The following is a 22983-nucleotide window of genomic DNA, read 5'->3' on the forward strand; positions in this document are numbered from 1 at the left end:
ATTGCTTTTTTAGCCTTGACGCAGCTGTTTTTAAGAGCTGCGTACGAAAAGACCCGCCCCACCTGCCTCTGATTTACCTACCGACCTTCCGTGTCTGTTATGCACACTGTAGAATTCCAAGCCTGTCAATCAAAAAGGCCTATCAATGTGAGACGAGTACCAGAGAGCCGGAAGAGGCGTCTACCTTTTTATGTCTGTGGTCAACCCTACACATTGCATCTCCAAGGTCATCTACAGTGTCATGGCATCACACACTTGGCCTCCAGCACGGAGCAGTTCTCTCTGCCCCGCCTCATCGCGTCTCTCTGGTGGCTCTCAGTAGGTGTCAGGACAACCTGATATGACTGTTATCAGCCATTTGAATACACAGGCCTTATCAGCAAACACTAGTCCCAAATATATGGGCTCCTCCGTGTTTATTTAACCACTTGTCCCTATTCTGGGGAAAATCTGCCGGAAATAGTCGACCTACAAGCTCCCAACGTGTCGCATTGTGATGTGTTGTGACTTGTGAGCTTGTGTATCTGCAATTTTTGAGTGAAAACCGGAGGGGGCCTAGTATACTGTAGATAGAGCCTTGGGGGAATCTGGTCAACTAAGTATACTAGTCCTTGTAGGCCAGGGGCCAATTCTGATATCTTCACAAATTGGTACCACCCAAGGTGACCGTACGTTTTTTACATGTTTGACTTCGTACATGTCACCTTGGGTGGTACCAATTTGTGAAGATATCAGAATTGGCCCCCGGCCTATTTCCCGTTCGAACATATGTGCTCAGAATTATGTGCAGTTTGGGTTATGGGGTGTGCAGAGTATATGAGGGATTGAATGAAGGAGTCTCAGAAGTAATGTTGGAGAACCCAGAATATCAGTCATCTCCAAATGTGGGCACTGTTTCAGCATGCAGCTGCAACCATGGCGGCGGTATCAGTGATGCTAGTCATCTCAAAATTTGGGCGCTGTTTCAGCATGCGGCTGTTACCATCGTGGCGACGCATTTGCAGTACCGGAGCCGTTATCAGTGATGTCAGTTATCTCCAAATTTGGGCTCTGTTTAGTATCAGTGATGTCAGCAGCATGCGTGACGTGTACTGTATATCAAACAACAGACATCGGACAGACAGACATTTGGTCGTTTATTAGTAGGATTGGTGTGCCCCATTTTTGAGCGGTGGTCACACCGTCTCCATAGCGTGGCCGTGTGTGTATCCGTGTATGTATGTATGTATGTATGTATGTGTGTCTGTATGTAGCATCTGGTGTAGCCTCAGTACCCCTGGGTGACCAGAGAGGTGCTGTTGAGTCTAGCCTGCCCTGAGCATCAACTGCAATAGCAGTGGTGGCACGCGCGCACACACACACACACACACACACACACACACACACACACACACACACACACACACACACACACACACACACACACACACACACACACACACACACACACACACACACACACACACACACACACACACACACACACAAACACACACACACACACACACACACACACACACACACACACACCACCGCTCACTTCAAACTTGGGTTTGATTTTATTTCTCATACGTTGATGTTGTGTGAAAACACACTCCTCCAATCCGTGAAGCGGGTGGTTTGGGTTGGCAAATCAGGGAAGCCGATTCACACAATCTCCCGAACACACAGAGAATTTCTGCCTTTTTCTCAGACCCATGGGTTGACAGATTTTTTCGGTTCTCGGAAACCGTCGGCTCTGCACACCTCTGGGTCATATGAGACACACACGCCAAGTTTGAGACCGAACAGTCGGATTCTGTCCGAGTTAAGCCAGGGACAAATTCTGTGTGACACACAGACACACATAGAGATTCCATGAATTATAGTATAGCCTCTAATTACAACACTCCTCTGGAAAGTATGCCAGCTGATTTCTATGTTTAGTAACAAGTTCTATGGCGCATCTCCAATGGGAACTGTAGTTTTTAAATACATTTCATATTATAGTTATTCCCCATAATTAGAAGCTGTCAGAATTAAACTGCAGATCTGAAAGTCACAATGTATTTCTATTTGACTTTTCTTTCACTGTGTCCTGCGAGCGGGTCCGTGGACCGTATTTTAAATTTTTCTGACAAACAAACACGTGTACACAAGCGTGTGTGTCACTTATATAGTCATGTTATATACCATTGTAAAGCTATGAGTCTTGTGAATAAAATGATACAAACTTTGATTGTGGCATCGGAACTGACCCTACAATCAATGCCAAAGTCCAACATATACAACACACAAACATTCATAAAGCTGCAGCTACTTACGTTCAAAGCTGGATTCCACTCCACCAACTATTTCCACTACAATGATGTTCTTATTTTAGGGAAGGGTAAACACACAAACGTGACAAAAGACGTATCAATTCTTCATGGCATTTGCTTGTAACTCCAGTTCACATTTTCAGTATTACAAGTGGATGATATCAAAATGGCCCCCGAACGATGACGACGATAATTGACACTTCATTTCAGCCAATTGGAGCTTCTAGTCCTGTCCTAGTCCAATAGCAACCCATGGTCTGTGGTCAAGGGGGGTGCATGCCCCCATATCCTGGGCTGTAGATTCAGCCAATGGTTGTTCTGATGACTGGTATACATCTTATAGCCAATGAAATTCTGCAAAAAATGATGCCTATAGTATTTTGTTTTGGAAGGATTCAACTACAATACCCAAAACTCCCTGAGCAACAGCAACTTTGTGGACAAGAAATTAGATGGTGGGACAGAATACAACCAATGCCTAATTTAGGACCAGGAACTTGCAAAAAACGACTTTTTATAAAATAATAAAAACGACCGTATTTTGTTATAAATGTTAATTTGTGTGCAGTATAACAATTGATAGAAAGGCATGAGGAATCAAATGTTACAGGTGCAATCATTTTTGTGCAGGCTTCATCCTTGAATATGGCACAGAGTTGTTCATCCAAAAGTCTCAAGAGGAAAGTTGCCAGTGAAAACATCACATTCAAAGAATGGAAATGGAACTATTTGTTAATCTTACCCCGTTATCAATTGTCCATATCCTACCTGGATTGTCAGTCAGCTGTAAATGATTCACAACAGCTGATTTACAATGAAAATAGTTTTTCTGGACAAATATTATCGCTGACGGGCCAGTTCTGGCCCACAGGCCGCCTGTTGCCTACTGCTGGTCTAGGGGATATGACAACGAAGGTGTGTCACCCCCTGAGCTTGAGTTTGGATTGCGGGACAGCTACGAGCCCCAATTCAGTTGACCTGAGGGACCTGGATGTTGAAGGAGGTGTTAAAAGGTCAGCGATAAAAGCCAATTTAGAGCTTTATAAACAAACGGGAGTCTTAAATCGATTCTAAACCGTACTGGCAGACAGTGGAGAGAGGCCAGGGTAAAGCTAATATGGTCCCTCTACCGAATATCTCTCAGGAGTCTGTTATCAGTATCAGATAGATATAAAAAATCATTACTGATATGTTGTGCCCATATGATGAGTGCATTAATTGTGTGTCAACCACATTGATCATGTTAACCTACCTACTGTACATGGGAGACAAAGTCTGCGGTATGGAATTACTTCAGAGTGTCTGAAAATTACCACAAATTTGACATTTGCACTGACTGTTCAGCTTCAGTCATGCAAGGAGATGGCAAGACACAATCGTTCAATACCAAACTTAATAAGCCACTTGAAACCAGGCCCTTGGAAACAGACTGTAGTGTTCAGTAGACCAATAAATAAGCTCATATGAAGCAGCACTTTTAGAAATCTGCATCAGCACCCAGTATCACAGTCAGTTACATTATAACAGGTACAGTATAACACTCTTATGTTGTAAAACAGTAAACTTGTGAAAACTGGTATTGTACCGTATCTGAATCTATATAATTTGATATGACTATGGAAATCATTGGTTATGGGATAATGACCAAAGTTTCAATGCTAGTAGGTTTAGTTGACCACTACTAGCAAATTGTCGTTGTCAGGTGGAAACCTCCAAAACCTTCCTTTTTTGTTATTTTCAAAACTATTTAAAATAGTGAAAATAGCCGATCTACAAGCACACAACGCCTCACGATGCGGGGCGTTGTGTGCTTGTAGATAGGCTATTTTCACTAGTTTTGTGCAACAGTCTTGCACGATGAAGCAGGGCAAATTTGAAACTTGGAGATACAAGGTTTCTGCCCGACAGTGACGAAATGACTGATGTGTAAATGCTAATTCAATAAGCTGATAGCAGTCAAATCGGATTGGTCACAAGGACAGCTATTAAATATTTCTTTACATAGAGAGGGAGGATCACATATCATATTCCTGTGACTGTGCACTTTGTTTTTCAAGCACTTCCTGCACACAACACCCCTGTTACAGAAGGAGATATACAGCCATACAGCGAGCGATAGAAAGAGTGTACACACACGTATACGCATGCGTGCACATGCTGGCCCTGTATGCTTGATGTGTAGTTGTTTGTTCATGCCTTGGATCTATACATGACTTTCATCTCACAGTGTACCACCTTGACAGCGGAGCAGGCCAGAGGCCTTTGAAACATACAGAGAGGCTAGCAAGCAGACGCAGCCTGAAATTGTCCTCATCATTAGGTTGAGCTCAGCTCCCAGCACAGACTGCACAGCAGCAAAGAATGATACAGGCCTACTCAGCACAGGCCTGGAGCGAGTGTGTGTGTGTGTGTGTGTGTGTGTGTGTGTGTGTGTGTGTGTGTGGATGAGTGAGTGTGTGAGTGTGTGAGTGAGTTTGTGTGTGTGTGAGTGAGTGAAACATTTGGTCAGTCAGTGAATAAATGAATAAATGCGTGAGTGAGCAAAAGAAGGGCGCAAGCAGGTGAATGAGGATGGCAGAAATACAGGAAGCAATAGGGGGAGAGATGTGCCGTAGACTGAGGGGAGGTGCATTCATAAAGTACAGTGTGAATGAATGACCCAGACAGTGAATGAACGAACGAACGCTTGAGCAGATGAACACATTAAACATTTATGGTTGACCTCCCATACATCCATTTGACACGGAAACGGGGGCAGCTATCCCTGTCTATATAGGTCAGGTCTACCAGTGAGACCCTTGCCATGCTCACATCTATATCATCCAACCCCTCTCTGGTTGCCAGAGGCCTGAGGACAGAGCAGAAAGGCATGCAGGGCTAAATAATGCAGTGACTCCGTCTCCACATTATGACCTAGTAAAAGACTGGTTATACTGTACAAACACTCTTGCCCTCTTGGGCTGCCCTGTCTGTAGAGTGTAGACAACTCACCCGCTCACACACCCACACACACACACACACACACACACACACACACACACACACACACACACACACACACACACACACACACACACACACACACACACACACACACACACTTCGGGTCAAGGCACTTTCAAATCACCAATTGCATTAATTTCCCACAACAATACCACAATATTTGCTTGTTTTTACTTTTCATATATGATGGATCTGGTGAATTGAACTCAGCCTTGATACTGTGCTCTGTATATTCAAGAGTGAGGTTAGAGATGCAGTGAGAGAATAATTATAGGCTATATACTTTACGGTCAGGGTACTAAAGTATCGTTCGATTTTCAATAGGAATTCAATTTTAAAAAATCATTTTTCTCTCAATTTTCTAATTTTCCAGCTCCCCATAAAATCAAATATTGGTTCATTTTTCCAATTTTCTAGCTTGCAAAAAAATCAGGAAAATGCTTCAATTTTGCTTCAATTTTTTAAATGTGTGATTCGTCTTTGTCATTATTTGATTTGGAACCGACAAAGGAAAAACATCTTTAAAAAAGGTATTTTTCATTTTTTACCACATTACGAATATCAAAAAATTGACCAATTTTTTAAATTTTCTAGCTTGCAAAAAAATCAGGAAAATGCTTCAATTTTTTAAATGTGTGATTCATATTTGTCATTATTTGATTTGGAACCGACAAAGGAAAAACATCTTTAAAAAAGGTATTTTTCATTTTTTTACCACATTACGAATATCAAAAAATGGACCAATTTTTCCAATTTTCTAGCTTGCAAAAACATCAGGAAAATGCTTAAATTTTTTAAATGTGTGATTCGTCTTTGTCATTATTTGATTTGGAACCGACAAAGGAAAAACATCTTGAAAAAGGTATTTCTTAATTTCTTACCCCATTACAACAATCAAAAAATGGGCCCATTTTTCCAATTTTCTAGCCCACAAAAAAATCAGGAAAATGCTTAAAATTTGCTCAATTTTTTGAATGTGTGATTCATATTTTGGCATTATTTGATTTGGAACCGACAAACAAAAAATAGGCCCATTATTCAATTTTCAAGTCCAGGAAAGAAATCGTCATCATGAATGTCACGTGACCACGTGTCAAGTCACATGGTACACAACTTCAAAATAAAAGCTGTAGGCTAGTCTAACATCCAAGTAATAGGATCAACATGCAGGCAGGCAGGGGGTCCATGAGGGGTTTACAAGGGGGTCCATGGCTGGTTCCCAAAGTGTGGTTTGCGGACCCCCAGGGTTTCTATGGCTGGTTCACAACAGCCTGGTACACGTACAGCCATGGCTGGTTCCCAAAGTGTGGTTCGGGGACCTCTTGAGGTCCATGACGGATTTCCAAGGGGGTCCATGGCTGGTTAGCAATAAATGTGGTTCGGGGACCTCTGGGGGTCCCTGAGGGGTTTCCAAAGGGGTCCATGGCTGGTTAGCAATAAGTGTAATTGCGACCGTAGGTCGCTACTTACTATCACAGCCTGCACAAACTGTCCGTCTGTCTGTCTGTCTGTCTGTCTGTCCCTCTGTCTGTCACACCTCACACGTCACACTATTGCCCTGCTCATATCTCCGCAACCGTTGGCCCGATCCATGCCAAATTTTGCACACACGCTCCTTGCCTGCCAAACTACAACCTCCATGGACCCCCGACCTCCAGGGACCCCCAGGTCCCTGGGGGACCCCCAGATGTAAAAAATGACCAAATATGCAAAAATGACCAAATGACCACCCCAACGGGGCTGCTCACGGGGAATTCCCGGGGACCACCGACTCCTGCTGCTCCAGAACGGATGCCAAAGTGGTGGCGCCCCCAGTGGAGGACCCCCTCCACTGCAGCTCACATAAAATGCCGTAACTCGGGCTAGGAGCGTCCGGGAGAGCCGGGGCCGGTACCTATTCGTCCGCCAAGGCAACGCGGAGACCCCACCCCTCATTTCTCACATGGCCCTCTTCTAGCGCCACCATGAGGCCGATTCTTGCTAAACACATTTTTGGACACTGCTCCTACAGATTTTGCCCTAAAATCACGCACATCGGTACACAGTATGTCTACACATTGCCCACACAACTAGGAACCAATGGCAGTTACAGCCCTCTTTGTGTATACATGTGACCTACGGTCGCTTATCTCCCGATTAGGGAGTCTTACTGGTAGTGTAATAGGTGAAATAGTGTAATAGTGCATTACTTGTAATATTGAAATAGCATAAATGTTATTGCGACCGTTATGTCGCAGTTACTATCAAAACCTCGACCAGCTGTGAGTCCGTCCGTCCGTCCGTCCGTCCGTCCGTCCGTCCGTCCGTCCGTCAGTCAGTCAGTCTGTCTGTCTGTCTGTCACACGTCACACTTTTGCCCTGCTCATATCTCCGCAACCGTTGCCCAGATCCATGCCAAATTTTGCACACATACTCCTTGCCTGCCAAACCACAACCTCCACCCATCAATTCACACATGACCCTCTTCTAGCGCCACCATGAGGCCGATTCTTGCAAAACAAATTTTTGGACACAGCTCCTAAATTTTTTGTCCTAAAATCACGCAAATCGGTACACAGTATGTCTACACTCGTGTCATCAACATGGATCTGTCCCATATAGCGCCACCTTCAGGCCGATTTTTGAAAACACATTTTTGGACACTGCCCTAAAATCACCCTATTAGGGAGTCTTACTGGTAGTGTAATAGCGCAATAAGGGTAATAGTGTAATATTGTAATAAGTGTAATAATATAATAGTGTCATTGCGACCGTCAGGTTGCAGTTACTATCAAAACCTCCACCAGCTGTCAGTCTGTCAGTCAGTCTGTCAGTCAGACTTTCAGTCACACTTTTTCCCTTCTCATAGTGATTTTGGCTGCCAAACCACTACCCCCATTTCTCCCTCTTCTAGCTTTTACAGATTTTGCCGTAAAATCACGCAAAGCGTAAAATCACAGCAAAGCGTGATTTTAGGATGCCCTGATGGTGGCGCTATCTCGGACAGATCCATGCTGATGACATGAGTGTAGACATAATGTGTACCGCTTTACGTGATTTTAGGGCAGAATTTGTAGGAGCAGTGTCCAAAAAAGTATGTGTTTTGCAAGAAGCGGCCTCATGGTGGCGCTAGAAGAGGGAGAAATGGGGTAGTGGTTTGGCAGCCAAAACCACTATGAGAAGGGCAAAAGTGTGACTGAAAGTCTGACTGACAGACTGACTGACAGACTGACAGCTGGTGGAGGTTTTGATAAGAATGCACTATTACACTATTTCACCTATTACACTACCAGTAAGACTCCCTAATCGGGAGATAAGCGACCGTTGGTCGCTTATCTCCACAAAAAGGCCAAAAGTTTGTTTTACCAAAATCGTCCTGATGGTGGCGCTGGATGGGACAGATGCGTTTTGATTACATGACTGTAGAGATACTGTGCGATTTGTGTGATTTTAGGGCAAAATCTGTAGGAGCAGTGTCCAAAAATGTGTTTAAAAAATCGGCCTGAAGGTGGCGCTAAATGGGACAGATCCATGTTGATGAGATGAGTGTAGACATACTGTGTAGCGATTTGCGTGATTTTAGGGCAAAGATTGTAGGAGCAGTGTCCAAAAATGTGTTTTAAAAAATCAGCCTGAAGGTGGCGCGAAGGTGACGTGTGACGAGTGACGTGACGGAGGGAAGGACAGGCTGACGGCTGGTGGAGGTTTGGATAGTAGAGAGTGTAAAAGTAACTGCGACCTACTACGGTCGCAATTAAACACACTTATTGCTAACCAGCCATGGACCCCCTTGGAAACCCCTCAGGGACCCCCAGAGGTCCCCGAACCACACTTTGAGAACCAGCCATGGACCCCCTTGGAAATCCGTCATGGACCTCCAGAGGTCCCCGAACCACACTTTGGGAACCAGCCATGGCTGTACGTGTACCAGGCTGTTGTGAACCAGCCATAGAAACCCTGGGGGTCCCCAAACCACACTTTGGGAACCAGCCATGGACCCCCTTGTAAACCCCTCATGGACCCCCTGCCTGCCTGCATGTTGATCCTATTACTTGTTGGATGTTAGACTAGCCTACAGCTTTTATTTTGAAGTTGTGTACCATGTGACTTGACACGTGGTCACGTGACATTCATGATGACGATTTCTTTCCTGGACTTGAAAATTGAATAATGGGCCTATTTTTTGTTTGTCGGTTCCAAATCAAATAATGCCAAAATATGAATCACACATTCAAAAAATTGAGCAAATTTTAAGCATTTTCCTGACTTTTTTGTGGGCTAGAAAATTGGAAAAATGGGCCCATTTTTTGATTGTTGTAATGGGGTAAGAAATTAAGAAATACCTTTTTCAAGATGTTTTTCCTTTGTTGGTTCCAAATCAAATAATGACAAAGACGAATCACACATTTAAAAAATTGAAGCATTTTCCTGATTTCTTTGCAAGCTAGAACATTTGAAAAATTGGTCCATTTTTTGATATTCGTAATGTGGTAAAAAAATGAAAAATACCTTTTTTAAAGATGTTTTTCCTTTGTCGGTTCCAAATCAAATAATGACAAATATGAATCACACATTTAAAAAATTGAAGCATTTTCCTGATTTTTTTGCAAGCTAGAAAATTGAAAAAATTGGTCAATTTTTTGATATTCGTAATGTGGTAAAAAATGAAAAATACCTTTTTTAAAGATGTTTTTCCTTTGTCGGTTCCAAATCAAATAATGACAAAGACGAATCACACATTTAAAAAATTGAAGCAAAATTGAAGCATTTTCCTGATTTTTTTGCAAGCTAGAAAATTGGAAAAATGAACCAATATTTGATTTTATGGGGAGCTGGAAAATTAAAAAATTGAGAGAAAAATGATTTTTTAAAATTGAATTCCTATTGAAAATCGAACGATACTTTAGTACCCTGACCCTTTACCAGGCTCTCTACTGAATAGAGCCTGATTTTGCTCAAGCTTTCTTCCCATCATTGGGGAGTTTTTCCCTTGCCACAGTCGCCAAATGCTTGCTCCAGGAGGGAAGTGTTGGGTCTCTCTCTGCTCTAAATGTGGTGTCTTTACACAACTTGTGATTTGGCACTATAAGAACAATCAATTTCATCGAACTGAATTGAACATCAGCATTCGGCTTTTCTCTACTCAGCAATATTGCAACCATCATCATACCTCACCTTTCACCTACAATCTATGTAGCCTAATCTGTGAGTCTGTGTCCATTGCAAGCATGTATCGTATGCACAGCAATATATGCCAGCCACTACAGAGCGTCATGTAGATGTAAAACCACATAGTCCTATATGTTATGTGATAAATTGATCTCTGCTGGCTTAATAGAACATGAGCCAAAGCAAAGTTCAGTACATGTATAAAAGAATCTGTGCTTGGCAATAAACTTTATTGCTTTCTGGCCCTGATTCTGCTGCCAGACAGCACCTGTCATTAAATACAAACAGCTGTAGCATGTTGCTGAGTTAATAAAGTCAGTGCAGACTTCTTTGAGTACAAGTGTCCCACATTCTCAGAAACGCCACACAACAGCCACACACCACACAAGACCTACAGACAGTCACATGCCCTGATCACTCAACTGCTACATTACATTGCTCTTCTCATCTGCTGCCCCATATCCCAGAATAGCTCCCACAACTTCATTGAACGTGATACATCTGCAGTGGGACAACAAACAAACACCCCAAAACAGAAAAGGCAGAAGCAAAGCAGACGTGGTGGGAAACTTGCATTTGTATAGACTGCAGCTCTTTGACATAAGTCTGCGAGGTTGTCCATATAAACACTGCCCCCCTCCTCCCCCCAACCCAGTACACACTAATGTAAATACAGTACACACACAACCCCTTTGACAGCCCTCATCCTTTCAGCATCCCACCCTGGGATAGACTACCAGACAGCAGGCTATACCTTACCTTCTGTGTGGCAAGTGGAGGACAGGATTGTGCTGGGAGGGCGAAAGAGGTACGGCAGATAACGGGAAAAACATTTCATCTTCTCCTCTCCGGTTCTCGCCGATGGGTGAAGCGTTCCGTCGGCGACTCCTCCACCACATCCGCACTGCTGCTGCTGCTGCCGCGAACAGAGAGAGCAGAGAAGCCGATGTGGGGGGTGAGAGAGAGGCAGAGAGGGAGAGAAATGCTATGGCATCATGGCTATGACAACATCACTTCTTGAATCCACACACAGACAGTCAGACAGCACATCAGCGCAGCGCACCCAGCAGCAGGGATCCGTTATTAAGCGTGCGCCGGGGAGCGATCAGCAGCGCACTGTGCGTGTTGCGTTAGTTCATTCCAACTTAGCTCTGGTCCAGAGCGTTAGCGAGGTCTCTCTGACTCTGACTCTAACGCTCTGCCAGGAAGCAGGCCCAGATAGAGAACAAGGAATTCTACTGCCCTACGGGGGCTCGACTTCAGTCAAAATAAACAAAACTACTTCGCTACTCACCTAAACAAAGAATGTTTTGTGTTATTAAAAGTCTATTCTCCTGGGTGGGACGCCTCTCAGCACCCAATCATCTCTGTAAAATACACTTTTTGAACATAAAATAAAATATATCCGCCAGAGGGAAATTATTTTGTTTACTCCACAGCGCCCCCTGCAGATCTCGTCCATATATATTACCATTGACCATAATCTCTAGGGGGCAAATATGTCCGTCTGGCGGACATATTTTATTTTCTGCTCAAAATGTGTATTTGACAGAAAAGGTGGGGTAGTGAGAGGCTTCCCACCCGGGAGAATAGACTTTCAACAACGCAAAACTAGCTTTGTTTAGTTGAGTAACGAAGTAGTTTTGTTTATTTTTACTAAAGTCGAGCCCTCGCAGGGCAGTGGAATTCCTTGTTCTGTATCTGAGCCGGCGTCCTGGCAGAGCGACAGAGAGGACAAGAGGTCGCTCCTGTGGAATCAAATAAATAGGATGTTCACTAAACTAAAGAGAACGTTATTTACACCACTATGACATGTAATACACAATAGCACGCTACGGGGTCTGACTTACATTTTTACAAATCGCACGTAAAGCCTGTCCCATAGAAAATGTTGTCCAAGGAAAGCGGTGAGAATTGGTCCTGCCTGCTGTTTTCCTGTTTATGTGTGACGCAATTAGCCGAGTTGTTCGTATGCCTTGGCCCTTGATGACCACCGGGACGGACAGTGATGATAAAGAGAGGTGGAAGGGTGCAACGCTACATAACCTACTGTGGTGAGCATTAATTAATTAGTTGTAGACTGGAGGAAAAACTTCCCCCAAGTCAGAGTTATGGATTTATTGTTTTGGCGCCATCTCGCGGCAATTCCTCATATTATGATCAACTAAATAAATCACAAATTACACATCGGTCTGTCTCGGAAGCCGGAACATTAGGAATATCAAACTGTTACTGCTTGCCTGGAAAATGAATTTTTTAACACGTTTTTTCTCCTTTTAATATAAAAAGAAAATAACCAATAAAGTGATCCCATTTAATCGTTGTAGCCATGCATGGTAAATGGCATTATATGTCCACTTTAACATTTCTGTGACATTGTGTTGAAATAAAAAATATAAATAAAATAAAAAAATCTAATAATAAGCAAGTATAAAATCTATAAATAGAGCGTTTCTGTATAATTAAAGTTATCTCATGTTCTCGTTCTTCTTCGCAGTTCTCGCGGGAGTCCTGTGCGAACTAATGCCAGCGGAAGTACGTTGAGAGTCTCTTTTCCGCCGGCCATAGAGGAGTCATCGGCAGGGTAAGAATTCACTGCTGATAATTTCACCAAAGTTATCCTCACGCATCATAAACATCCGTACTATAAGTTACCCCACACTGGCCCGAATATTAAGCTTATCTTGTCACGGTTCAAGAAAGATGCATATGAAACCCAAGTTCCATGGAGATGATAACGTAAAACGCACCAGTTTGCGATTACCCCCGGTCCGGAGTTTCTGTCTGTCTGTATCCGCATGTCGGTGCGCTTAGGACCGTCAGACGCACTAAAAAGCTCCACAGAACATTGCGAGAGTCCATCGTTCAAATAACTAGTAAACAAGCTGGTAAACAACTGAAATGCCAGTAGAGTAATGTGTTTCAAGTTAGCAGCCGTGCTAATATTAGCTGTAAGGTTCTCTAGTGCTAACCTCGCTAGCTGTGCTGTTATGCTACCGTACATCCATGTAGCACAGCTAGCATGAGTTACATTATAACAAAACAAATGTTTGCCCCACAACGAGTTGTTGAATTTGAGTGTGCTTCTGTTTGTCTAGCTCTTCATTACTACATGGGCCAGTAATCGCATGCAACTGCTCCTTGCAAAAGGCCTGATAACAATTTGCAACTCTGTGGCTGATAAAATCCATAGTTTTGATGTTATACATGACCAAACGAATGTTAGCAGTAGGTTACTTACTTCATTTCAACTTGAGAACCAATCATGTCAGTTTCTGCTTGATGATTTTACCTGTCAAGGAAGTTAGTGAAAATGTATTAGTCATACATAATTGATAATTATTTTTTGTCCACAAATGATAAATAATATAGCATGATAAGACGGATGCCAAGTTAATTGAATGTTAACCTGGTATCCTAGTATTTGCCACATAACAGTTTTTCTTAGCACTCTGTTTAAATGACTGTTTATCTTGTTTGACTAATTTCTTGACATTTAATTCAATCTTGTACTTGCTGGTCGCTCTGGACAAGTGTCTGCTAAATAAGTGATTGTTAAATTAACACTATTTGCATTTCTTTTCAGCATCATGAAGCTGAATCCACTCGTTTCATCCTCGCGGCGCAAGAACCGCAAGAGGCACTTCAATGCCCCTTCCCACATCCGTAGGAAGATTATGTCCTCCCCCCTCTCCAAGGAGCTCCGTCAGAAGTACAACGTGAGGTCCATGCCCATCCGCAAAGATGACGAAGTCCAGGTGAGGATTTTGATTGAGGCATTTATTCAGAGAGCAGAACATGTAGAGATGTGGTGGTGTTGTCATTGTTGCTTAATGACTGTCAATCTGGTTTCCCTGCTTTGAAATTGTTTGCCCTGATGTATGTATCTCATCATGACACCTTAAGGCCCATTCACATTGGGGCGATCCCGGCGACGATCAGATGTCGGGCTGTATTTTATGACCTCCCTGGGAACATCGTGAGTTCGGCCATGAACTCGGTCCTGGTTTTGAACGCGACCCCGACACGATTTGATTATGTTAATGGCCTTTTTATGACCTCACAGGGGCCTCCGAGATTATCTAGCAAGTTTGATTTTCTTGCACTGTCGGGTTGCAATTCTTGTCGTGTGAATGTCCTCCCGGGAAATTCTCCAGATAATATATCCAAGCCAGTCCATGCTCATTGCTCAACCATTGAAAACACAGCCAGTAGCATAAAAAAGGAGTGGGGGCAGATTATTATTATTATTTTTACTTACTTTTTTACTTTACTTTCCCCCTAAAATGTTTTAATCACTTGTTCAAAAACGTTATAGCGTTCATGTTTTCCAAATGTGAGAGGAACGTTGTTAAATATTTTTGCTGCGCAGTCAAGACTCATTTGGCGACAGAGCAGTGTATTCTATCACCTCACGAAAAACTTTCCCCATGACAACACGTGGGGATATATACTATCTGTATTATATTTATATAAGATAATATATTTGGCTATCATCTTGGAGTTGGCTGTCAAATCATCTTTTCTGCGACCTTGAAATGTTTGAGAAACAGAATCCACAGCGCCAATATTTATTATACTGTGAATAAAAAATCTCCAAAGAGCCGTTATACAGCAAGCATTGCACACTGCGTAAAGTTTGGGTACAATCTGCACCATTCCAGAAGAGTGTGGGGATGGATGGAGAGACTAGAGAATCTCCTGAAAGACGTTGGTTATGAATGTAAAGTGACAGTCCTAAATCAGTCCGACGGCTGCACCATTCCAGAAGAGTGCGGGGATGGATGGAGAGACCAGAGAATCTCCTGAAAGACGTTGGTTATGAATGTAAAGTGATGGCCTACTGGTCGAAGCGCATATACGTAGGCTTTGTGTAGGTCGCTGGTTCGATTACCGAGCCCGACCCAGGTTTGCTGCGTGTCTCTCCCCGTCTCTTCCCCCATTTCCTGTCCATCTCCTGTCTGTCTATAAAGGCATAAAAAAGCCCCCAAAAATAGCTTTTAAAAAAAAATTACTGGGGTGTAATGCGTGTAAATGAGGCTTACTTTTTCTTTTTTTCCTTTCCTGTGTGCATCCAAAGGTGGTCCGTGGACACTACAAAGGCCAGCAGATTGGCAAAGTAGTACAGGTCTACAGGAAGAAATACGTCATCTACATTGAGCGTGTTCAGAGGGAAAAGGCCAACGGAACCACAGTCCACGTCGGGATCCACTCCAGCAAGGTGAGGTGTCTTGACGAAACAGTAAATCATTGGCTACAACAACGCCAGGGGACCTGGAATTTTTGTTCTGTCACTGACATGTGCAGTGCTGGTCACCAGTAGCTGTTGCCTCTGCCTGGTATTTTTCACTTTCCAGTTCCACTTTCCATGGTGCGCTGTGATCATCTAGAGTTAATGTTTTCACCAACTTGCTTTTGTCTTCAAATTACAAAATGGGTAGTATGCTCTCGTGCATATCAGTAGGTTTCACAAGCCCAAAAGTATGACCCACTTTTACAAAACCTAAACAGTAAAACGGAGAGTGAATTGGGGTTTGTTTTGAAAATTTGTGTTCAACATCTTTGTTTGTTGTGAAGCTGCAATACCTTTCTTTTAACTGCAGCTGTTGGCATAACTGCCATCATCCAGATATGTGCAGCATGTTTGTTTTGTATTTCTTGCTTTCTCTTGCAAAGTAGTCTTCTTTGGTTGTATTCCACATATGGAACATTATTGATTGACGTTTGCATGTTCAAATTGGATGGCAAAAACGGCATCATATAATGCCTTCTAAATAATGTGTTCTATACTATGGAGTGTACTTTTTAACCACATGAACACTTGCATCTCTATTCTAATGTTCAGCATTTGTGAGAAAGTTCTATTGTCATTGTCTGAATATTATAAAACACTTGACCAGGGATTGTTTTAGGTCTTCTGTCGTTGTGGTAAGCCAGTCCAGTGTGACGTCATCTAGGTCGAATCGATGGCGGTATTTGGGGCAGATGGTTCACATGATGTTCCACAGTCTGTAGTGGATCTCCGCATTCAGTGGCCACTGTCTGTGAAACCCGTCCCACACCTGTCCTCACTCAGGTGGTTGAGAGTTGTTCACTCCTTGCAGAGGAGTTGCTGGCCAAGAACATCTGTTGGATCTAGCGGTGAAACCTAGATGGTTCTGCTGCCTCAACTGGTCCCTCTCATCTTACCTTCACAAAGGAAGAGTTAGAAGTGTCAACTGTTTTTGTGTAAACTGCTGTTCTTGAGCCTGTGTAGCAATGCCAGTACCTAAGGCGTGTGTGTGCGTTGTGGTGTCTCCGTGATGACCTTGTGGGACATCTCTGTGCCTTCTGGGCGAGATGTGGTTTTAGGAATTTATTCTTCAAGTGCATTTGGGTTTTACAAATAGAATCGGATCTTTGGTTTAATTACTGAAAATAGACTAACACATTAAGTCAGGACAAGTTGTGAGATCTTGTAGATTGGCTATTTTCTCTATTAGTTAGAATATAATTATTATTGGGCATAAGTGGTTAATGAAGTTCCTTAATTGTTACATTTTAGTACTCATGGTTCTGTTTATGATAATCAAGATGAGATAGGGTGAAAAATATAATTGCACAACTGACTTTTTTCAAGCTGACCCTGACAGTGTGTTTTAACAGCGGGCGACAGCTTGGCGTATTTTCCGGAAGTGTTATTTGTCTGTGGGACCCAGACACTACTGGCGATAGAAGGCAAAGAGGCAATAGTGGAAAGTGGGGGGAGGAATGTCGTCCAAAAACATGAAAAATATGTTATCTTTTGGGCGAGATCGTCTCCGGTGATTGCCAATCGAATTCACCTGTTGCTTTGTTTACCCAATGGAAGGCGTACGGTAATGACGTCATTTATCCACCAGCGTTGCTGGCTGTTGCCCGCTGTTAAAACGTAGAGTGAGAAGCAGAATGACGGATTTTAACCGTAATCCTATCATTCTATTGCGGACTCTCAAGTCTCAAAGCTCTCTCAAAGGTTATTAAAATGTGTTGAATTGCACTTATGTTGGCTGGCAATTTTTTCCAGAGAAATGAATGTATTTGCAAGTGTTACGTCAGTTATCACAAATGATTTTTAACTATCCTGAATTCTGGTGTGAATCAATAGAATTCATGTTAAGAATAATTGAAATTGCCCCCATCTTGGTCTCAATCTTGTTCTTTCATGAAACATTTCTTTATCACAGCATTTGGGACATGAATTTGCAAGACTAGAATGGTAATATTGGTAGGGAGACTAGGAGAGCAACAGTTTTCAATTATAAAAAACATCAATTGATTTTCAAAAATGGCAAATAGCAGATCTATTATAGTTGTGAGCTTGCTCGTTATTTTTGCTACTATTATGAATGTTTAATTTGTACATTAAATATATATTTTCTACTTTTCTAGGTTGTCATCACTAGGCTAAAACTGGACAAAGACCGCAAGAAGATCCTGGAGCGCAAGGCTAAGTCCCGCGCTGATGGAAAGGAGAAGGGCAAATACAAGGAGGAGACAATTGAGAAGATGGCGGAGTGAAAAAGGATCTTTTCATTTTCAAATAAATGTTGTTTAAATGGAATTCAATTTTCTGTGTTTTATTTTCATCAGAAGTAAACTGAAAGTAGTATAGAAATTGTAATACTGTTAAAGTTAGACAAAATGTACCATATACAGCATGCAGTGCAGTGTACACTAGTAGTAGTGGTCATATCCAGCGTTGGGGTGCGCCAAACGCTACAAGGAACTACACAGGGCTATACAGAAATCCATCTTGTATAAAGATAATATGTGCTTATTACTGTAAGATAGGATTGTGGAGCAGTGTAATGAGACTAGGACAATGGTTTGTTTCAGGGCAAGGCTAACGTTAGCAGAAATCATTGGTGGTGGACAAAGTACTCAACCCTAGTACAGCGCAATCTCCAACAGGTCTGGTGCAAGCTAACTCCAAACAAATTGATAATCAAAATCAATTATGGAGACGTTCGCCTAACCAAGCAAATCGGTGGCTGACTTTCCAAGTTTTGCCTATGAGCTGACAAAGTGATTGCTGCATTTTTAATCATTGAAATTATGCAGTTCATCCACTAAATTAAACTTGGTGTAAAAAAAAAAATGTTATTTTTATTGTGATTGTATTGAATTACAGCGCATTCTGTTAATGACTTGGTTCACATGATCACACATCACAGGATGTGCCATTGTGTGGTAATCACATCATTTCAGTTTGAGTTAATGGCCTACAGTATTAATCAAGTATAATTCTTAGGGACAGTTGACCCCATAACTTTTAAATGGCGAAATAAAGACTATCAAAATATTCTCCAAGCTACGGTATTGCTATGAATGGAAGAAAGGATTACAAATAACAAAACCATACAGTCTGTATTAGGGTTTCTCCAATGTCTTCTGATACATGTTACAGCATATATATATATATATATATATATCATACATCATATAAATATAATATCAGGGTCCTATAGCTACTTAAAGGTGTAGTTCACCCAAAACAATCACTTAATTTCTATCAATTACACACTCCTTTAATTTATGGAGATTTATTTCGTTTTTGTTGCATTCCTATAATCCAATAATTAGATGACGGGTCATAGGCTGAGTCTCTTCAGGGCATCAAATTGTTAATGTTGGCATAGGAATGCAAAGGAAAAATCATGAATTCAAAGCTTCATGTGGTGTGGAATGTATAGAAAATAAGTCATATTTGTGTTATTATTTTCATCTAAACTGTATTTTCTGAAATGTGGAAAAACGGACTGCCAAAATGGTTCACATATTTTCGAGCAGGCCTAGTTCATTCATATCAGCCAGTAGTTGGAAATTATCATCTTCAGTCAACATGAATCGGTTCATGATAGAAGGTTTGAGGGTTGCCTAGCAACTAACTAGCCAATTACAACGCGGCCGTCCCCCCAGGCTATGGGATCTCGCTGCTCCATTGTCATGTGATGTGTGTGCTGCTGGCTGTTCCTGGATCATTACTTCTCTACACAGCTGTAAACTTCTGAAGTTTACTCTCTTCTGAAGTTTATACTTTTACTAATCTTCGTGTCGACCCCAATCCATCGCAAAAGAGAGGAAACATAAACAAAGAAACATGGCAGGGACGGGTTTTGTTATTACTATTTCTGTTATGACGCTGTTTTGGGCTCTTGTTGGAGGAGTGATACCCTGGTTTATTCCTAAAGGACCAAACAGAGGGTGAGTACAGTTGGTTAGCTTAACTAGCTAGCATCTGGACACAAACAAACATCAAAACATTAAAGCTAACGTTAGTTGAGCTATGTGTTTGGAATGGATGGAATGGATGCTAGGTTTCCTCTACGATCCTGTGAAATGCAGGGGGAAATAGTTTAATTTGACTAAGCTGGTTATCGTTGACATTACATGGTAGTAACTAAGAAACTTAACAAGTATGGCTAAGGCTTTGTCCCAACTTTAGCTTTGTTTTGTCTCTTGTTGCTTTGTTTGGCTGTACCTTTTGTTCGAAAATATGTTTTGGCCAAAATGTGGAAGTTTCCTTGAATGAACAGCCCAAGATTAAAAGTTAAACTGCGTGGAAAATATTACTCCTTTTTTTTGCCGTTAATATAGAACTTCTCCTTTGACTGTTTCCCACTTCCAAGAAGAGAGATCACAAGATCACATGTCACAAATGAATGAGCCATGGATGGCTTACATTGCTCATTTAAAGTCATAAACGGATACCTAAAAGCAGCTTAACCACTTTGAAACTGGTGTCTCTATTTTGGGCATGTAACTGTCTGGCAAAGATTGACAAATTAATACCAAAACGTTTAAAACATAGGGAAAATAGTTGTGAGCTATATGAGCTATCTCTGTCGTCTAGTCGTCTTATAACTAAGTATTATATAAGTGGTAACGTTGTCTCATAATAAAGCTAGGCCTATATGTCGAAGTGTAACCATGTCCCTCTCCTTTCTCCCTGCAGGGTGATAGTCACCATGCTGGTGTTAACTGCAATCTGCTGCTATGTGTTGTAAGTGCTTCCATCCTAGCTGGAATATCTCACCATGTTCCTAACATCAACTAACCATATCTAATGTATTCTGTGTTTCTTATACATACTGTAGATTACACGACTGCCTTTTAAAATAACAAATATACCTCTAAGTATATACCTCTAACTGGTTTTAATGTCATACACTTGTAAAGGTTTTGATTCATGATAGTGACACCATTAAATTACTGCCAATCTCTGAATGTTAAGATTTGAATGGCTGAAAGTATTGTAAGTTAATTGAGCTTTTGTTTGCCAAAAAAATATATGTCCACCATGCAATATCAGAGATTAATGTGTGAGAGAATTTAGAGTTTAATGTCTAATGTGAATGACACAACACATTGAGACTATTGACAACCCCATACTGGATCATCAAGTTATACTGCTCAATCTAAGGCCATTCTCCTTTTACATTAACCACTTCAACTGTGGCTCTTTGCAAATTTAGCAATCTGCACATAGTGTTGTTACAGTAAAATTGAGTCTATGTGCGGTGGAAGTGCCTTTTTCATTATAGCTGTTTCTCAAGCATATTGGAGCTTAATTGGTCTATTCATTCTGTCTCGACTCTCATGGTTAATTCAGCATCATTAGGTTTGGTTACTGAGCATTGCAAACGGTATCATGTTACACCTCAGATGGACAATAGATGGCGGTAAAGGACAGGCAACTAGTCTCAACTCTCATGGAACAATGTGAAAATACTGTAAATATGACATAACATTTATATTTTTTCCATCTAAAGAGCCTCAGTTTTTATCCTTCTGTGACTGTGCGAGCCCCTTCTTTTTTGTTTTGTTCTAATTATACCAATGAAACCTGAGAATGTAAATGTTTGCCAGTAGGTTGTCTGTGCAGAGCTGTATTCTATAAAAAACGGTAGATTTAAGGCTCATTCATACTCAAGTTTTAGGTGAGTAGCAACTTACCACGGTGTAGTTTTCTAAAGTCAGAAAAATGATGAAAATTAGATGTAAATGAATTACACTGTAATCACTCTCACAAAAAGCAGACAATTATTGTTGAGGTTGAGCTGTAAGGAGAACAGCTGGGTCAAAAACCGGACTGTCCGGCCTAAAACCAAATGAATGGCCACCAGACTCTTGATATATTTTATATACCTGTATATGTTTGTGTGTGTGTGTGTGTGTTTTCTGTTTCCAATTTTGGTGTTATTTTTTTGTCCTGTCTTTTAGCTGGCTCATTGCTATTCTGGCCCAGCTGAATCCGTTGTTTGGACCGTCTTTGAACAACGAAACCATCTGGTACCTGTACTACCACTGGCCTTAATCCTGACTCAACGGGTACACGCTCTTCATTGATCTTTCTTTCTTTTCTTATCCAGACAATACACTGAAGGTATAGCGTGCATCTTTTTTTGTTGGATGGCTGTTCCTCTCTTGTGACCCTTAATTCAAACTGTATTCATTCTATAAACCTCCTGCAGGGGACGACTTGCTGTATGGACCATTCTTCATTATTCACTCTACAAACCTGCCTTAAAATCAGGCACACATGACGCTGTGCAGAGATGTCTACCATGGTGCCTTGTACAAACTTGTTTCCCAAAGTCATTCTGAGAGAGATTATTTAATGTGCTTTACTCAAATTAAACAGAGCCTTTTTCTTGTATTGTGTATTATAACTTATGTATGTGTTTATTGAACCTTGCTGCAATGTAATTTTGTGTTGTTTTTGAAAAAAAAGTCTTCTGTCCCAATCTGTATTTCTAATGATATACTACATTACTTACTTACTTAAATAAAATAAGTGAAGTACAAATGGCTCACACACATTGGTGATTGATGATTGTGCTATGTTTACTCTGCACCTCGGACAGTATTATGGGTGGACCCCATGCAATGTGTTAGGCTAAAGCAAGGGTCTTTAACAGGGGTTCCGGGACCCCTAGGGGGTCCTCAGAGTTACCACAGGGGGTCCTCCAAATCTTTGTGTGATAGAAACCTTTTTCTCCTTTTTTATATTAACCACTTGAATCCTAGCGTCTATACTTTAGCCAAAAATAGCAGATCTACAAGCTCACAACCCCTTGGGCTGCTGTGAGCTTATAGATCAGCTTTTTCTGTCAAAGGTTTGGTGTAGAGGGGGGGAAAAGAGCAGACTAAGTAGCCAATAGGTCAAAGGTCAAGTTTATTAAGTAAGCAGGGGCTTTTAAGCCGTGACATCATTTTGTAGGCAGAGGAGAATCTGCCCCCAGAGCATTTTCTGTCCCTCGCTATTTTCAACAGATCCGAGACAAAAATAACGACTAAAGTATAATTCTAACACTTTCCTTTCAACAACAAAGAGAAGAAAAATGTGTAAATAGTAAAAAGATTCATGGAAACTGGGGCAGAAATGCTCCTCTGCCTACAAAATGATGTCATACTTAACAGCCCCAAGACAGTTCAAGTGGTTAAATATATGAAAACTCAAATTTACACAAATCCAAAATACACTGATTATGCTGTCAAACGATTAAAC

The 22983-nt window shown here is 41.6% G+C and overlaps 3 protein-coding genes across 3 annotated transcripts in view; 2 read left to right on the forward strand and 1 right to left on the reverse strand.

The window, feature by feature from the left end:
• Window positions 1-11289, reverse strand: part of ppp2r2ba (protein phosphatase 2, regulatory subunit B, beta a) — a gene marked incomplete at both ends in the record, with an annotated part of 87113 nt that extends 75824 nt beyond the window's left edge. The window contains one exon of the mRNA XM_080745665.1: window positions 11211-11289. Within this exon, the coding sequence (XP_080601791.1) occupies window positions 11211-11289 (79 nt within the window). The remainder of the gene's footprint in view (window positions 1-11210) is intronic.
• Window positions 11290-12982: 1693 nt separating this feature from the next.
• On the forward strand, window positions 12983-18033 carry rpl26 (ribosomal protein L26). The gene is made up of 4 exons (XM_080745666.1): window positions 12983-13035; window positions 14038-14209; window positions 15532-15672; window positions 17862-18033. The coding sequence occupies exons 2-4, from the start codon at window positions 14042-14044 to the stop codon at window positions 17988-17990; spliced, it is 438 nt and encodes a 145-aa protein (XP_080601792.1). The 5' UTR covers window positions 12983-13035; window positions 14038-14041; the 3' UTR covers window positions 17991-18033.
• A 1407-nt stretch (window positions 18034-19440) lies between these two features.
• atp6v0e1 (ATPase H+ transporting V0 subunit e1) lies at window positions 19441-22255 on the forward strand. The gene is made up of 4 exons (XM_080746022.1): window positions 19441-19676; window positions 20428-20475; window positions 21696-21803; window positions 21947-22255. The coding sequence occupies exons 1-3, from the start codon at window positions 19573-19575 to the stop codon at window positions 21787-21789; spliced, it is 246 nt and encodes an 81-aa protein (XP_080602148.1). The 5' UTR covers window positions 19441-19572; the 3' UTR covers window positions 21790-21803; window positions 21947-22255.
• The last annotated feature ends 728 nt before the right edge of the window (window positions 22256-22983 follow it).

This window comes from Nannobrachium achirus (assembly GCF_963921795.1).
Source record: "Nannobrachium achirus genome assembly, chromosome: 17".
Classification (NCBI taxonomy): Eukaryota; Metazoa; Chordata; class Actinopteri; order Myctophiformes; family Myctophidae; genus Nannobrachium; species Nannobrachium achirus.

What these genes read in the sequence shown, in the direction of transcription:
- rpl26 (XM_080745666.1), top strand. Translation starts at nt 14,042, where the DNA reads ATGAAGCTGAATCCACTCGTTTCATCCTCGCGGCGCAAGAACCGCAAG. An exon ending in GCAAAGATGACGAAGTCCAG is followed by an intron (nt 14,210 to 15,531) that starts GTGAGGATTTTG and finishes GTGCATCCAAAG; the next exon opens with GTGGTCCGTGGACACTACAA. An exon ending in TCGGGATCCACTCCAGCAAG is followed by an intron (nt 15,673 to 17,861) that starts GTGAGGTGTCTT and finishes CTACTTTTCTAG; the next exon opens with GTTGTCATCACTAGGCTAAA.
- atp6v0e1 (XM_080746022.1), top strand. Translation starts at nt 19,573, where the DNA reads ATGGCAGGGACGGGTTTTGTTATTACTATTTCTGTTATGACGCTGTTT. An exon ending in CCTAAAGGACCAAACAGAGG is followed by an intron (nt 19,677 to 20,427) that starts GTGAGTACAGTT and finishes TTCTCCCTGCAG; the next exon opens with GGTGATAGTCACCATGCTGG. An exon ending in GCAATCTGCTGCTATGTGTT is followed by an intron (nt 20,476 to 21,695) that starts GTAAGTGCTTCC and finishes CCTGTCTTTTAG; the next exon opens with CTGGCTCATTGCTATTCTGG.